General features: G+C 45.7%; 1 protein-coding gene across 1 annotated transcript in view; it reads right to left on the bottom strand.

Moving 5' to 3' along the window:
• The window catches only part of PAPSS2 (3'-phosphoadenosine 5'-phosphosulfate synthase 2), a 31707-nt gene extending 21183 nt beyond the window's left edge, over positions 1–10524 (bottom strand). Inside the window, exon 1 of the mRNA XM_062001770.1 lies at positions 10471–10524. Coding sequence (XP_061857754.1) covers positions 10471–10491 — 21 coding nt within the window. The 5' untranslated portion in view covers positions 10492–10524. The remainder of the gene's footprint in view (positions 1–10470) is intronic.
• Positions 10525–15967: the final 5443 nt, after the last annotated feature.

Genomic DNA, 15967 nt, shown 5'->3' with positions numbered 1-15967 from the left:
CAGCAGAAGGGACAGCCTCCTGCTCACAGTGCCAGCATCAAGCTGGCAGTGCCCACAGCCCCGGGGAAGCCCTGACCCAACACTGAGGGCAGGTCAGGACTCCCCTAGCTGCACTTTTATTTATAGGGCTCTCACATCACTGGGAATATATGATTCATTTTCCAGCCAGGCATTTAACGCACATGCTATTTTGGTACTGGATATCCCTTCAGGAGGAAAAGCTTTCAAAATGTTTTCAGCTGATCAGACTTGCAAATAGTAAAATAGGCTTTTAAAATGATAAAAGCTTTCAAGATTAAAGTCAAACACTTGCTTGAGCTTCTGGAGACTGATCTTATTGTTTAAAATCTGGAGACTAAATTTGTTTAAAATCCCATCCCAAATTCTGTCATCTTACTAAAAAAAAATCTAACCAAAACCTTTTGTCCTGTCAGTTGAATTCAATGCATAAAGATTAAGTTTATGGGACTTTTCCTTATAAAATCTTCTCTTCCACCACGGCAATTCTCACAAGTGCTCTTGTAAATGGGCAAGCTGATGTCATGGAGAAGATAAAGTGTTTATCACCAAAAAGGGGTAAAAACCTTCTGTAAAACAATCATTTCTGCAGAAAAGCAAAACTATTCTACCAAAAAAAAAAAAGGAAGCCAGGGAAGAGGATTAAAATCATATTGAAGGATGACAGAGAAACCTGGGAGTGTCTCAAGTCCCAATTTAGCTCTAATTACCTAAACCTATAGACTTTTGCTAAACTTGAGTCTGATTTGTTGAACGAACTAAGGTGGTAAATGCCTCAAAATCAGCTCCACTCATTCCAAGGGGAAAACTCCACCAAGATGGAATTACCCTGGAAATTTTGCCCATTTCCCCTCCCAGAACTCCTCCACCGCGCTCACAGGCCCAGACAGGGAAGCAGGTCTGCTCAGGCACCTAATGTGTTACCCTATCGACCATCCTCCTGCTTCCTGTGCCATTGTCCCCTCTCTTCCCTGCACTTGGGACTGGTCTCCTCTCCCACCACCCATATGTGAGCAGAAATAATGCTCTGTTTTCCCTTTAGACTTAGCTGAGTAACACAGCAATGTGTCACCAACCGCCCTGCAGCGGTTGCGGGGCTGGGGTTGCCAGCATTCCTTCACACCAGGCAAATGTTGAACTGGGTACAACTTCTTCACTCAGCACTCTGAATAAACCACAGCAGATCTCATTCATTCCTTGACACCCTCTGCCTTTGATGCTTGTTCCTTTTGGCATCGTTACTTTGGGCCCTGTCCCCTGCCAGGAACATCACACAGAAGACCTTAAGGAGACCTGCAGAGACATCCCAGTTAGTCAAAACAAGCAGTCTTTCAGCTTGGGGACAGACAGTTGGTGATGCCAAACATTGCCACACATAAGGTTTTCAAGGTGCTGTTAGCTAAAGAGTTTTTTTCTTAACCCGCAGGAACTTTTTAGCTCTTAGCAATACTTCATTTTTGATTGCAGCTAAAATATTTTTCTCTTAGTATGGATTTGTATGTTTTGGGTTGATCAATCAAGTTCTATGCAACCCTGGCAAACCATCCACCAACAAAGCTAGGTTCATGTTCCAGTCACTTTGCAAATCAGATGTTGATTTCTAGATTGTGTGACTTCAAATCAGCAAGTTGGATGTTAAAATCTGCCTCTCTCAATGCACCCAGATCAGGCATTTCTGTATCTCTAAATTAGATGATGTCACTACCCTAATTTCCTCAGCACCAGAAAACTAGTGAGTCATCCCACATGCCTACATATTTGGACGAATTTGCAAGGCCAGGACAGATGTTATAAAAACAATCTTCCTGTCTTCGTTCCAGAAATCACAAGGGACAGCTGCATGGGCCACAAATATTTGACAAAGCATCTTGTAAGCTGCTGACAAAAACAATAATTTAAACAAGAAATCCTTTCAGAGTTGCCCTATTTTTTATATTTAGAGCAGTTCTGCTAAATTACATCCTCTAGATTAACTTGTTTCAGCAGTTTGGTTCATCTTCATTTTGCAAACAAGAGGTTTGACACTGCAAAAGGAGAATCGTTTGGTCTGTGACAAGGCTGCTCTGGATCACGCCAAGATCCTGGGAACACCCTCAATGCAAAAAATCAGCTATCTTGCAAAAAGAGGGAATGTAAATTATGTTCTCACTGCAGTACAGATAACTTTTGGGACCAAACATCCACAGAAAGGGATCAAACATGTCTATTTAACCTCTGAGAAAACTAAAAAGAGGGAATTAAGCAACAACAAGGTAAGTGACTAGTTAAAAATCACAGACTTTGCATAGCCTGGTCACTTCTACGAGGAAATCCAGGTCCCAGAGCTGACTGACAGCCAGCTGAGCTGCTGTGCACACTGCAATGGCATCTGCGTGAGAAATGCTGTCCCGAAACAGCACAACACACCATGGCTCCCCACCAGGAAACACTACCTAGTACACATGGCCATGCTTCTGAATCATCACCTGGAGAAAAATATCAGCTTACAGAAATGGTAAATTGAGTATCAGTCCCTCAGGTTTCAGGGACAAGAGAAAACAAGGGCAAGGATGCATATTTTACTTACACATTAACTTCAGTATCAAGAAAATTTTCAGGCAATAAATGTATTTACATGTATTTTGCTTTTCTTGAATATGATTCAGAAATTTAATTAATGGGTTGTGGCTCTCTGTGATAAATAAGCCAGTGTACACATACTGTCTCTTACCATGGCAAGGCAGGTGCCTTATCCCTTAAAACAAGTCAGCCAGCCAGCCAGGATTCCTGAACAAATACTACATAAAGAAAAACTTGCAGTATAGTGTCAGGAGATCCCATTTCATCAAAACCATTCCCTTTGAGAGCTCCAGGACTGCTGTTAACTTACCTTTAAAAGCTGAACCAGCACTGCCCTAACACAAAACAGAGAGCCACAATCAGCGGTTTTATGTCCCCACTAGCTCAGTTTGCAATAGATTTTCAAACTTCTAGAGTCCAACATCTAACCATGGCTAGGAGCAGGCAGCTTCATCTCCTGCTAAGTAAGAAAGCAGAATAGCCTTCCACCCTTCACGCTAGCATAGCTTGAACTGAGCCCATCTCAGCTATAAATGATATGGGGACAAGATACCTGTGTTTAACATGCCCATCACATCTCTTTTAAGAAAGAAATCTTGCACCTTCTGAGAAGCTCTAGCAGTTTCATAACCAGTACGGAGCTACAGAGGATCTGCATTTCAGGCAGCTTCAACAACAGTTTCAAAACATATGTATTTCAGTAAAAGAACTAATCCTCCTGCACTGTTTCTCCTCTGCAGGACATCATGTCAGCCCGCTGAAAGAATAAAGCTGGACACCAGCCTAAGCTGGTGAGTGCTTGGCATCGCAGCTGCACAGTGCCTCTCCCTGCCTCATTCAGTGTCCAGGATGGACATAGTGTCTTGAACTCCATGTGCTTGACTTGCCAATGGCCAGTGTTTGCCAGCAGGTGACAGGAGATCTCTCTCCACCTCAGCAAGGTTTTTAAGGCTTACAAAGTGCAAAGGCAACAGCAGGGAGGACTACAGGGAAACAGCCAGAACCACCACATGGGACAAGGTTAAGTAGGGGAACTCTGGCCAAAAGTCCACTTGACTGGAAAAAATAATTAAGATTAATTAATGGAAAGAAAGTTCATCAGTGACCATCAGGAAGAAGGGCACAGCCTCTCAAGTTCCAATCAATGGAAGCTGAAACAGTGAACTGTGGCATTGCAGCCATAAACACTTCCTGGTCCCCACTCTTTGCTGCTGCTGGAAACTACAGATGGGGCCAAACAGACTTTTCCTTCAGTCAGTCCCTTCAGTGTTTCTGTTGGCTGAAGGCAGGGTTGTTTCCACATTCATGGCATTGAATGTGCTATCTTATACAACAAGTTGGATGAGGCAAATCCATGTTGAGGACTCAGGTTCAGAGACAGCAGTATCTACCAATATCTATCTTCCTGTCCCATCTACCTGTGCATCTGATCCATACAAGCTGCAAGATGGGCTTTTAATTAGATGAGCACACAAGGGGTTGCCTACACCCTTGCCTAAGTCAGTAACAAGAATGTTGTACTCTTCTTGAACTAGTGGCTATACAGCATTTCCCTCATACCCTCCTAAGGGGTCATTAGGGGGTCCTAAGGTCCGGGCCATCACACGCTACTCAAAGGCTGGTTGAAGGACAATTATGTACTTTCCTTGATCTTTCAAAACTTCATTCAAACTCCCAGTATCTCTCTGCGGGTAGCAGCATCCCCAACTTTATAGCCATAGCAGAGTAAGGCAAACAGGAGATAATGACTTGAGCTCCCACAATATCTAAGCCTTATAAAAATGACACACCTTTGAAGAGCAGCTCCCCTGGTCTTCAGACTGCATCTCTGAGAGCTCAACACTCCTCACATCCATCCCCATGGCCTCAGATAGGCTTTGCAAACATGAGGACAGACGCATCATGCACAGGGTCCCTGGCAGAGGCAAGCACACAACTCATCCCCTTGCAGCAGTAGTCACCTCTAAAATGAGGGGGCTTTCCATCTTACCTCACCCATTGGTAACACAAACAAATGACATTTCCATCGCAAGGGCTGGGCAGGCCTGAAAAATGACACACTTTTTTGCCCCACAATGGAAAACTGAAAAATGGTTTGATACTGAAAACATGTTGTTCTGCCAGAGAGGCCACAAAGACCTCAAGGTCACAAAGTCTTGGAATTGTAGATACAAATGGTAATTTCTCAAAGACGCACAAAAATGCTCATCTCAACACACCCCAAATTGCTGCCCTCAGAGAGAAGTCTCATTAAAAATTAAAAAGTTTAAAAAAAGTATGCAAACCAGCACCTCCTTCAAGCTCTGTTCTCCAAACAGGCCAGCACATTTTGGCAGCCACTCAGTCGATAAAGCTTTCAACACACATAGCTGTAACGAAGCCAAGCTGTAAGTAACTGCAAAAGGGCTGCTCTGTGAGGGACAGGAGGCAGCACTAGCAGCAAGCCCTACAGGCAAGGACTGGACTTCCCAGCATCCCATTTTGTGATGCACATTCACACCAAACACTTTGACCAGGCTTTTTTGCATCCCTCCTTTTGTTAATGGTACACTCCAAGTAAATTTTCACCTAGAAATTATTAAACTGTGAGACCATAAGGAACTATTTCTTGCTTCCTACAGCTGTGATTCACAGCTAAATCAGATAATAATTAGTCACTCTGCTCATGATAGTAGCAAATTAATAAACAGCAACCTGCATGCCATGGCATTTCTCTTAATGGACTTTTAAGTTATCAAAGTGTACGAGCACTGTGACCAAAGTGTATGAATTTAAGGCAGGGCATATCACTAAGTGCATTAATATGGTCCTGCACACCCCTTATCTGTTGTGGGCACATACAGCTGCGAGTTTATCTAAAACACCTGGTTTCAGATAGGCAAGGTCTTTTCATTTTTAAAGGCTACTTAAAGACACCCTCCAGGATCAACATCAGCCCAGTAAAAAAAAATAAAAAAAATAAAAGCAAGTATGCCAGTACTTCTTTCAAAAACCCCCCGGAAAATGAAACCTCTGTGGCCTACATCTAAGCTGCAGCTGCAGAGCACATGTCTGGGTAGTGTGGGGTCTTCAAAATCACTCGCTATCTTGCCTAAAACCAGTTGCAGAGGCTGCTCAAGGAGAGCATGGATGGCAATCGATGCCTGAGTTACAGGTTTTGGCACAGATTTGTAACTGGCCATGACTGAATTAGTGCAACCTGAAAACCAGACGAGGCCAGAGTCTGTATTTATCTAGACAGAATAAATACAGTTTAGCAGCAGGATAGGAAACAACATGTTGATTCAAAGCACTTTGACTCAAAGCTCAAGAAATCAGGGTCGCAATAAGGTGCCCCAGCCACCGCCCTAGATGGCACCCACCATGCTGGCCACTGCCAGCAGCAGTGGTGCTCAGCTGCTCTCCTGCAAACCTGGCCCCTGGGAGATGAAGAGGCAGCCTCATGAGCAGCTGTCCTGTTGGAAAAGCAAAAGATTAACCTCTGAGCATACCTGCAGGGATCAGGCCTGACCTACCTGCCTCTCTTCTCACAGGGAAGGGGTATTCAGGCAGGAGCCATCCACCCCAGCAGAAAAACCCCTGTCACTTTTCCACGTGCAAGCCCTTCTACGGGCCTGGGAGATACTCTGTTCACACAGCCTCCTGGAAAACATACTCTGCTGCTCCTGCTGCCATGGCACTACCAGGGGACACCAGACAAGCCTTCCTGTGTTTGGGGAAGGATCACCAAGGTCTCCCACCTTTCAGCTTCTGGAACTGGACTGCATCAAGGTGATTATTTTGTTCCCTGTCCCCTGGAGGGTTCAACCTCCCTGAACCATGGAAAGAAAGAGGTATTCATATTTAGAAACCTGCATCTTTTTTCTGGCTTTTGTTTCCTGAAATTCCCCAAATTGAACATCCCTGCAGATTATAGTTAGTAAATGAAGATCTGCCAAGCAGCACAAATGAATGAAACAGCAAGGTGAGGGCAATAGACTGGAAAGGTAACTTTTTCATAGCAAAGGACTTCAAAAGGAGGGAAAAAGGGAGAGAGAGCTATAGTAAACAACAGGAGTCAAAATAATAGTGTATTGAGATAGTTAATCTGCTGAAATAGATATAAAGCAAAAAACCAAAAGTGATAGAAAATAAACCAAGAAATGCTAAGCATATGGTGAGCAACTAGAAAATAATAATTTTTACTGTTACGGTGCAATGAGTTAGGCATTGTGTTTCACAAAATAAATCACATCTGTCTTGATAACTGAGAGCAAGCCACACAAATTCAATAAAACAGAGGCTCTGCTGCCGTCTGCAGAGTCCCTGGGATCACCTACCCAGACCTACTTTGAACATTTGGTCTTTATGTGCAAGGCAATAGTAAAGAACAAGTGTGCAAGAAGACGAATGCATGGTTTGAGTTTCTTTTTAATCAAGTTTTTATTTTACACTCTTTTGCAGCTAAACTGATGAAGTTGTAGGTACATTACTGCACAGCCTGTGATAGCAGTCCGTCTCAACTCTGCCCTGTAGCTGCAGTTTTTTTAACTTAATAGTTTCTAGGCAAAGAAACTAAGCCTCTTCATAATTCCTCAGACCTGTCATCTGATCTTGTGGGGGTTTTATCTTTAAATAAGACTGCATAGTTTGCAACTGTGCATGTAAACCCTACACAAGTAAAGCTGAACTCTCAGAAGTTATACTGTTGTGATCCACTGGGCTACAGAGATAGCCTCCCAGTGAAAGCGAGGGATGCCACATGCCACACTGCTCAGCTTCCTGGAGACACTGCTACAAGATCAGACAGATTACAAGACTGGAACATCTACCCTGAGAAAGGCAGTTTCAGTAACAAGCTTTCACTCTTCCCCACGCAACTTTAAAGACATCCACAGAGAAACCCCCTGAAAGCAGGCAAGGATATTGTCCACGTGCTGCCAGGGGCAGGACTCAGCAGCCAGCTCTGAACACCTCCATCTAACAAGATATGTTGAGCTGCATTTTCCACATACCCATGGGGACATGCAAGCCATGCAGCCAGTCAGCCCAGTGAGGAGCCAGCCCTTCCAGGGCAGAGCAAGGGCAGGGCCGTGCCTGTGAGTCTGGGCTCCATGGCAAGCTGCTTCACTGGAGCACACTGCATCATCTGTATCCTCCTGCTCGTAAAGAAAACGCTGCTCCACGGTGAGAGGTAATGAGCTGCGGAAATACCAGTGATGCCGCAGATGTAGGGAGAACAAGCTGGTCTTTCGACTAGGCTAAAAGAACAGCTCAGCCCTTGAATGCCATGCTCTGTGAGAGCACATAAAATGAACAAGCACAGTCCCACATCTCCATGCTACTCACCGCAATTACTTCACGGTGTTGTTACTCCTGAGAGCAGGATTTCACATTAGTGCACACAGGAGGTCTGTGTAAGGAACATTAAGTCTTTGAGGTCATCATTAAAAACTGTTCTTCTCTGAAGAAAGTCAGTCCTGAAACTGGTCAGAAATAAATGGTTCCTGTCAATGAGGTCTGTGAACAGAAGGACACTGCCCTGCACATAGAGGACCTCATGTCTCCTACAATGTCACAAGCAGAAACAAAGAAAGCATTTCCAAACTAACCAGCCACGGAAATTCCTGCACATTAAGTTCTGGGTCTTCAGCAGTATTAAGGTGCCTTGTTCATTTTTAAAGACACCACATACAGAGGTAAAGAAATTTATGCTTTCTTCTTTGTACCTTATCATAAGCTTCTATTAATAAATGAGTGCAATTAAAACACCCTCAAACTAACCTCAGACTCCAGGCAGTGTTCAGGATGAATTTAGGTTTTAAATCCTGGGTTCACAATTATTCCATTGCCAAAACAAGGACCACCATCAAATGACACAGCCAGTCCATCTCAACAGCTAGCACTGCTGAGTCTTTCAAAAGCTGACAGCCAATCATCATCACCTACAAAATCAATTTTTTACATATTCTCAGACAGTGAATGATGCTGTAAATATCAAGCCTCGCAAAACCTTGTCTGTGGCAGAACCTTCACATTATGGTGGTAAAATCTAGTGGTAAAATCTAAGATTTTATTAGTAATAAGGACTTTTACAAGTAATAAGGATTCATGTTACTGGGAGAATGAAGAATGAGGATCAAGTAAGAGACAAGAGGATGAGCTGCTGTGCTAACAGGGATCTCAGGAGGACAAATTATTCTGTGCATCTCATCTTCGTATTCTAACAGAAACTTCTTGGCTGTTGCAGCTACAAAAGGTATCATGAAAAATTTGCCACCATATTAAAACTATCTCTGAGCTACAACATTCAGGCTGCTAGTTGTGGGAGCACATTGTGTTGTTGCCTGGTCCTTTATTAGGCAAAACCTCGACCTTCTGAACCACGCCATGTAGTTGCACTGAGACTTATCCATGTGCATTGCAAATAATTGCGCTGATCAAGGAAAATGCTTTAGCCAATACCTTTGATTATCAACTTGAGACGGTTGAACCCAGGAGCTGCTGAGACTGGGTTAGGAACATCATCTATGCTCTGTGCAACACATCTCCCTGGCAGTAGACTAGGAGGGTCACTGGTGAGTTACCATTGCTGTTTCATAGTAACTACCAAAACCTCTTGTAATTAAGCGAAATCATATCTTTTCTCATTCTATCACATATCTGGCAGATAAGCACATGAAAATACAGCTACAACTATTTTGATGGTCATGGTACGAAGGTCAGCCATAATCTTGCTTATAAAGGTCATTTTTTTCCAGCCCAGGGTGGAGGCAAAGAAGAGGGGTTTTTCTGGAAGTTCAGTAACACCTCTCTCCTGTCACAGCAATAAACAAAACTCCTATACACAGCTCATGTCTTGTATCTCCCCTCCCTGAAATAATCCCTAAACCAGAGGTTTTTGTATTTCCAAGAACGCCCTGCTGCACAGGCAAGCTTTGTTACACGTGGTTTTGGTTGCGTTCCTAGCCAGATAGATTACTGGTGTGTTCAAAATGCATTAAACTCATCTGAAAAAATTACGAGGTAAAAAAAAAATAACATCAACTAGCAAAAGCAGCCCAAAAGACTTCCATCAAGACTTTTTTACAGTTCTGATTTACAACCAGGAAAACATATGTGCAGCCAGAGGGATCCAGACCTCACATTTCAAATCCAAGCGTTGCTGGCAATCGGAAAACGATTTCTGGCTGCGACTGCGGTTTGCAATTGTAATGTTTAACTGAATTATGCTGCAGCTATTATTACTATTACTTTTCTTCGATGCGTGTTTTGTTGTTTTCAAAGACCGGCTCCGCAGCAATGCCGAAAGCCGACCGGCGGTGGTCGCGGCTGTCTCCCCAGGTTCTGCCCCGCTAGGACCCGAGCAGAAGAACCCTGAAAAGCCGCGAGCGCGGCTGCCACGCAGCCTCGACTCGACCTTCGGCCTCGGCGGGGCGGCTGTTCTCGCTCTCCGTCGGGACCGGCGCGGCGAGGGCGGCAGCTCTCAGCACAGCCGCGCGGGACACCGCCTCAGCCCAGCGCCGCCGGGGTGCGCGGCCAACCCGCGGGTGGCAGGCCCTCGCCCGGGGCTGCCGAGGCACGCACCCGCCCCACGCATTCGCACCTCAGCACCCGGCAGCCTATGCGACGGTGGCAACGTCCTGCCAGGTGATGGGAGCGTCCCGAAGGGAAAACGCTGGGTCTGGTCCCGGCGCCGAGCAGGAGGCTCCCGCCAGCCCTGCAAGGCTCGACCCCCTTGAGCCCGAGGAGCCCCTGTCACCTCAGCGCTGCCCTCCCTGCTGCCAGCCCCCGGACCCGCGGGGCGGGCGACAACGCCGGGGTTTTGGGAGGGGGTTGCTCAGGGAGCTGGACGCGCCGCGCAGCCACCGTGCCCCGGCTGCCTCCCGCCCTCGCCCCGCGGCGCGGCCCTACCGCCTGCTGCCGGCTCGACATGGTGACGGACGCCAGGGACGGGACGGGACGGGCCGCGCCGTGCCGGGGCTATAAGGGCTCCGCGACACGTAGCTCGGCCCTGGGTCGGCCCCTCGCGACCTGCGCCCGCCCCTGTCCCCGCCTCCTCCTCCGCCCCGGCCCGCAGCGAGGGTAGGCCGGTACCCCAGGGCGGGGAGCGACCGCCCGGCTCGGCCCGGCGACGGGGAGCCCAGGTACTTGGGAGCAGGGCCGGGGAGCCACAGGGCGGTGCGGGGCCTGGCCCGGCCCAGCCCAACAAGGACGAGTGGATGGTATCCCGGGGCATAACCTCCACGCACGCTGACTTAAACATGCCCACCGAAAATTCCCTCGAAATTGACTACTTGAGGCTTGTCCCGGGAGTTTGTGCTCAGCTGTGGTGTGTGCGTGTGGGCACGGAGCTGAAGGGCAGGCTGGCCTCCCAGCCCCCACGGAGAAAGGCCGATCCACTCCCAAGTTGGGCCTGCTGGTGAGCCTCCAGGTCGAGGACCAACATCCAGCTACCAACACGTCCTGCTGCTGGCCAGCAACCACGCCTGCCTTGAAGGAGAGAGGAATGGGATTCCACACAAAGCAAGGCAAAAGATCTCTTCCAGAAGATAATAATGATGCCTAAAAATAAGCAGCATTGTAGGCTGGCCCCCAACTGTTTGGCTAAAGTGCCAAGAAGATTATAAAAAAAACCCCACAGAGGAGTCTACCAGCACATGAAGCTCAACAAGTGAGGGGAACCTGCCTGAGAGCTTTGCCTCAGATCCTAAATTTTCCATCATTGGAAAAGCTCAAACCCCAGATTGTTGCTGGCACTATCACAGTAGAAGAAATCCATGCTAAATCTTTATGATGGCCCATGAGCCAGTGACAAGGGAAGAAATCTTCCTGGAGATGCATGATCTGGTGCAGCACAGTGCTTGTCCTCTGACCACTCTGATCCCTACCTATCCATCTGTGAATCCAGCCCCAGGCTGTGAGGACAGCTATGTAAACAGTGCTGCTTCTCCTCTAGCAAGGGATGACTCACTTCTAATAACACCCAGAAGAGCAAGTGCTTTCCCTAAGCCCAAGATCCAGAGTCTGTTTTGGGTGTGGAAGTTGTAGACATCTTTGGGTACCTGTTCATCACAGCATCACCAGCAGTAACATTTCCAGCAGACTTTGAAACACTAGTGGTCTTGGATGAAGCCCCTCGGTGGAAAATGAAAAAGATGGTGAGATTTTGCAAAGTTCCCTGAGGTAGAGTGAGAGAAGGACCCTTAAAACAACAAATGAGAAGCCCTGAGGGTGAGGTGAAAGGGAAGATGGTGGAATAAATAATGTTCCTTGAATTAAGTCTTGTTGGAGGAGAAACAGGGCCTAGCATATGAAAGGAGGAGCAGGGACACTGTGGAGGTGGTGGAATGGGACTGAAGGAGACAAGCAGCACCTGTCCAACCAACTCTTGGGTCCAGGCAGCTATTACAATGCTATCAGATATCAGCTGAAGTAATCCCCAGTGTAATTCCAGTTAAACCCATGCTATGACATTTGGGCTTAACTCAGCTAAATAATACTAGGCTCACTTTTTAGCATCTTTAATTTTGTGCCTTTCCTTAGTTTGGCTTTTCAGTTGTTCAGCTACTGATTACGTTCTTACCATAAAAACAATATAGCGTGGTTGGAAAAACAGGCAGATAAGCCTGAACACAGTATCCAGTGGAAAAGCACACCCTAGTAGAAGGAGCCCTCCAGCAACCCTCGCCTAGCCAGGATATAGGCTGTGCCTTGTCGCCTGGAGGACATCAGGAGGATACCTCAAATGACTGAAAGTCTGAGGGTGCACTGCAAAATGGCATGAGCTGCTCAGCTGCAAGCGTGGTGCCATCCAGGCATTATCCAAGTCTGTTGCTTAGTCTGTTTAACTGCTGCTCAGAAGTGACTTTATACTGTGCTCAGATCAGAGCACTCAGAGTCAGCATCTCATCTTTTATTTGCACACAGAGTAAAATTGTTAATGTGGGAGCTTCAGAACTGATCAAATTAATGTTGACCTGGTGGGAAAAGCATGTAAAATCTCAGGGAAAATATAGATTATTGTAGATTACCCACAGTTATTGTATTTGTGGCTCCTTTTCCAGAGGAGCATAGAAGAGCTTGTTATTATCTCTGATGAGTTAATTAAGCATCTTAATTTCTCTAAGTATTATTTTTAGGTAGGAGGTTCTTTGTTTAGTTGGATAAAAATATTTAATATTGTCCTTCTGTGTGATGGATTTTCAGTTCATATCTTTACACCCTGATGATGTTACCTCTCCTTTGCATAACTTCAGTAAAGAAAAATGGTTGAAAGTGTGCCTGACAGACCAAAGCAAGCGGAGAAACACATTTACTGCAGAAAGAGGAGCAGCAAGCAGGGTCTGTCTAGAAGTAAAGGCAGAAGGAGGGGCTTCTGTAACCAGGGTCTACTATAAACCATTCTGGCCTAATACACAACTAGTTCACATTTTTGAAGGAGAAACAGTTCTTTCTCATTAAAAACGATCAGTAGAAAGATCAGTGAAAACTTGTGATACTATGTAGCAGAACAAAATAGAACTGAGAGCATGTAACAACTTCATGTTTCCCCTAGATACCTATCAGCATGGCAGAGAACTAGTCAATGTTATCTCCATTTGTTGCATCATTCTTCATGTCTTAGTTCATCAAAGGTATCTCCCTTCTAGGAATTAATTTGACTGCTCATAACTTGTCAGAGAATTTCAGTAAATAAGAAATACTTTGTGCATAAAAGATAGTTTTTCCCTCTCTTTTTCCCCTGCACAATGCAGAAAATGGCATGAACTTCCAATAATTAAATATATATGGGCTATTGCCTCAAGTTTTAACTTGTATGTGCTTTTCAGTGTAATCGATGGAACAGAATCAGAAATTAAACAAAAACCCAAATAAATCTAGTTGCTTACCTCAAGAGACATGCTAATTAGTGATACTTAATTAATTTTCATTAAATAACGTCTTGGGCTATTTAACAAGCTGAAAGAGCTTCACCATACTGCAGCTGGGGAAAGAAGCAGCACCACAGCAGAGCAGGAAGGGGGGCAAAATCTCTCCAGACAGAAAAAAAAGGCACTTAAAAAAAGCAGCTTCAGGAATAGCATAACAACTTTCAGGCCCTATGTCATATGCTAAAGCATTACAGGGAATATTTTTATTTACAGGTATTCTCACTCTGCATACAGGATTGGAGACTTTTGTTCCTTCCCTGACCGGGAGGGACAGAAGAAAGCTATGTATGCCCTGGGTATCTGTCCTTGTGTGTGAAGAACGGGGATTATTCAGCACTCCCCTTGGGAAGTCTATGTTGCCCTGACACCCCAGTCTCCAAGAGGCAATAAATCTCTCAAGAAAAAGCTCTTGAAAGAGCCTATGCTGCAACCTGCTGTTAAACTAACAGGACCCACAGAGAGCAAAATCTATACCTATAACTTCACCAAACAAGCCTGATAAGCAGCTGCTTGTGGAGCATTTGCTGCAGCCATGTTCCCAGTTCAATATTCACTGCAGCACCTTCTTAATCAAAGTTTATATCCCAGCACAACCCAAGGAATTACCCCAAAGTGCCAGGACTCGCATGAATGCTTCCAAGCCAGATGTGACTCCTGTTTTTTAAAATAGCCACCTCAACATGCCTAATATTAACAAGTTCAGCAACAATGAAAGGTCACTCGCAGCCCCCTGCCCTCTGCAAGGTGGCAAAGGTAGAAATTAGAACAGTCCACATCCTTTTGGTCATAGGACGGTATCAGCTCCAGAAGTACCACAGCCTTCAAACAAGTGTCATGGAAGGAGAGGGCTGTCCCTTGATGTGCTGGAGAGGATACAGAGGCGGGCTACCAAGCTAGTAAAGGATTTGGAGCACATCTCCTATGAGGAATGGCTGAGGGATCTGAGGTTGTTTATCCTGGAGATAAGAAGGCTCAGGGGAGACTATATTGCTCTCTACAACTAACTGAAGGGAAGTTGTAGAGGTGAGGGTTGGTCTGTTCTCCCTAGTAACAAGCAATAGAACAAGAAGAAATGGCCTCAAGTTGCATCAGGGGAGGTTCAGGCTGGATATTAGGAAGAATTTGTTTGCTGAAAGGGTTGTCAGGCATAGGATCAGGCTGCCCAGGGAGGTGGTGGAGTCACCATCCCTGGAGGTGGTGGAGTCACCATCCCTGGAGGTGTTCAAGAGACAGTTGGATGTTGTATTTAGGGAAATGGTCTAGTGGTTGATAGGGCTCGGACAAAGGTGGGACTCAATGATCTTAAAGGTCTCTTCCAGCTGAAATGATCCTATGATTCTATGAAAGACTTAAATGAGGAGGGTCACCATCTCTGATTTTGCACAACTATGTACCCTTTCATCCTTGCACGAGTTCCTTTACCTTGCTAACATCTATCTGGAACGGCCCAAATTAATACCACAGCCTCCAAAGATCAAACCCAAAGATCAGCTGCAATGTGACTGGTGACACCATATGCCCTGTGGCTCATGCCTGCTCTGCAATGTACATTTGGCAAAACAGGACCAAAGGCTGGAGGTGCAGGAAGGGTGGCCAAGCTTGAGGCTGTGTGCCATGGAAGCCAAACTCTCCTGCATGCAAGAGCTATGCCATGAGTGATCTTCCCTGCACTCAAACTCCTTCACTACTAGACCGTCTCTGCTCCATTTCATTTGCTTTCCTGCCATCAGAGAACCTGCAGACTAAGGCTTCAGCCCTAGCGCCTTGTGTCGTTTTCCAAGTGATGGAGACAAAGTTGTCATCTCAGCACCATTTCTCCTCAGCTTCTCTGGCTTTGTTCAGATGACATTTTCTTACATAATCAGTGATGCACCTGCACTTCCATGGTCTCCTAGTCCACAGCTGCCTGAGCAGCACTCTGTGAGTTCACTCACCACCTGCAAGCAGTAAGGAAAAGATCCTACAGAGGACAAACAGCCTAAAGACAGCTCTCCGGAGGGAGCCCACAGGGGAGATCAGTGCAGAAACACCCAAGAAAAGCAGACCCAGGCTCAGCAACTTTTGGTCATGTGCAGACGGTAAAGTCACAGGGGAAGCTGTCTCCTGTTAATGGAGCATCCTTCAGTCACCAGGACTCTAACAAATTCTCCTCAAATACCAAATGCATTAAGACCGGTACCTTTGAAAATGAAATATTCCACAAATTAATGTACATAATACCTTTGGTATTAGCCCACAAAGATACCAACTCTGATACCAAACTGCCCCAGCAAGCAATTCTAGCTTATCTGCCTCACCTTTCACCCATGGCTTTTCACAAAGAGTTTTGAATCCTGTGTTTTAGTCAAGTCTGGACCTGCAGCCCTAAAACCTCACCTGTAAGACATCAAATCAGGAATAAACTACCAAAGCAAACCAAAACACAGTATGTTGGAAGCATCAGAGACACAGGCCAGTAGGGCACTAACTGCTGGCAT

Source organism: Colius striatus, chromosome 8 (genome assembly GCF_028858725.1).
Source record: "Colius striatus isolate bColStr4 chromosome 8, bColStr4.1.hap1, whole genome shotgun sequence".
Lineage (NCBI taxonomy): Eukaryota > Metazoa > Chordata > Aves > Coliiformes > Coliidae > Colius > Colius striatus.
The sequence above is the reverse complement of the archived record's forward strand: the minus strand, read 5'-3'. Positions and strand labels throughout refer to the sequence as shown.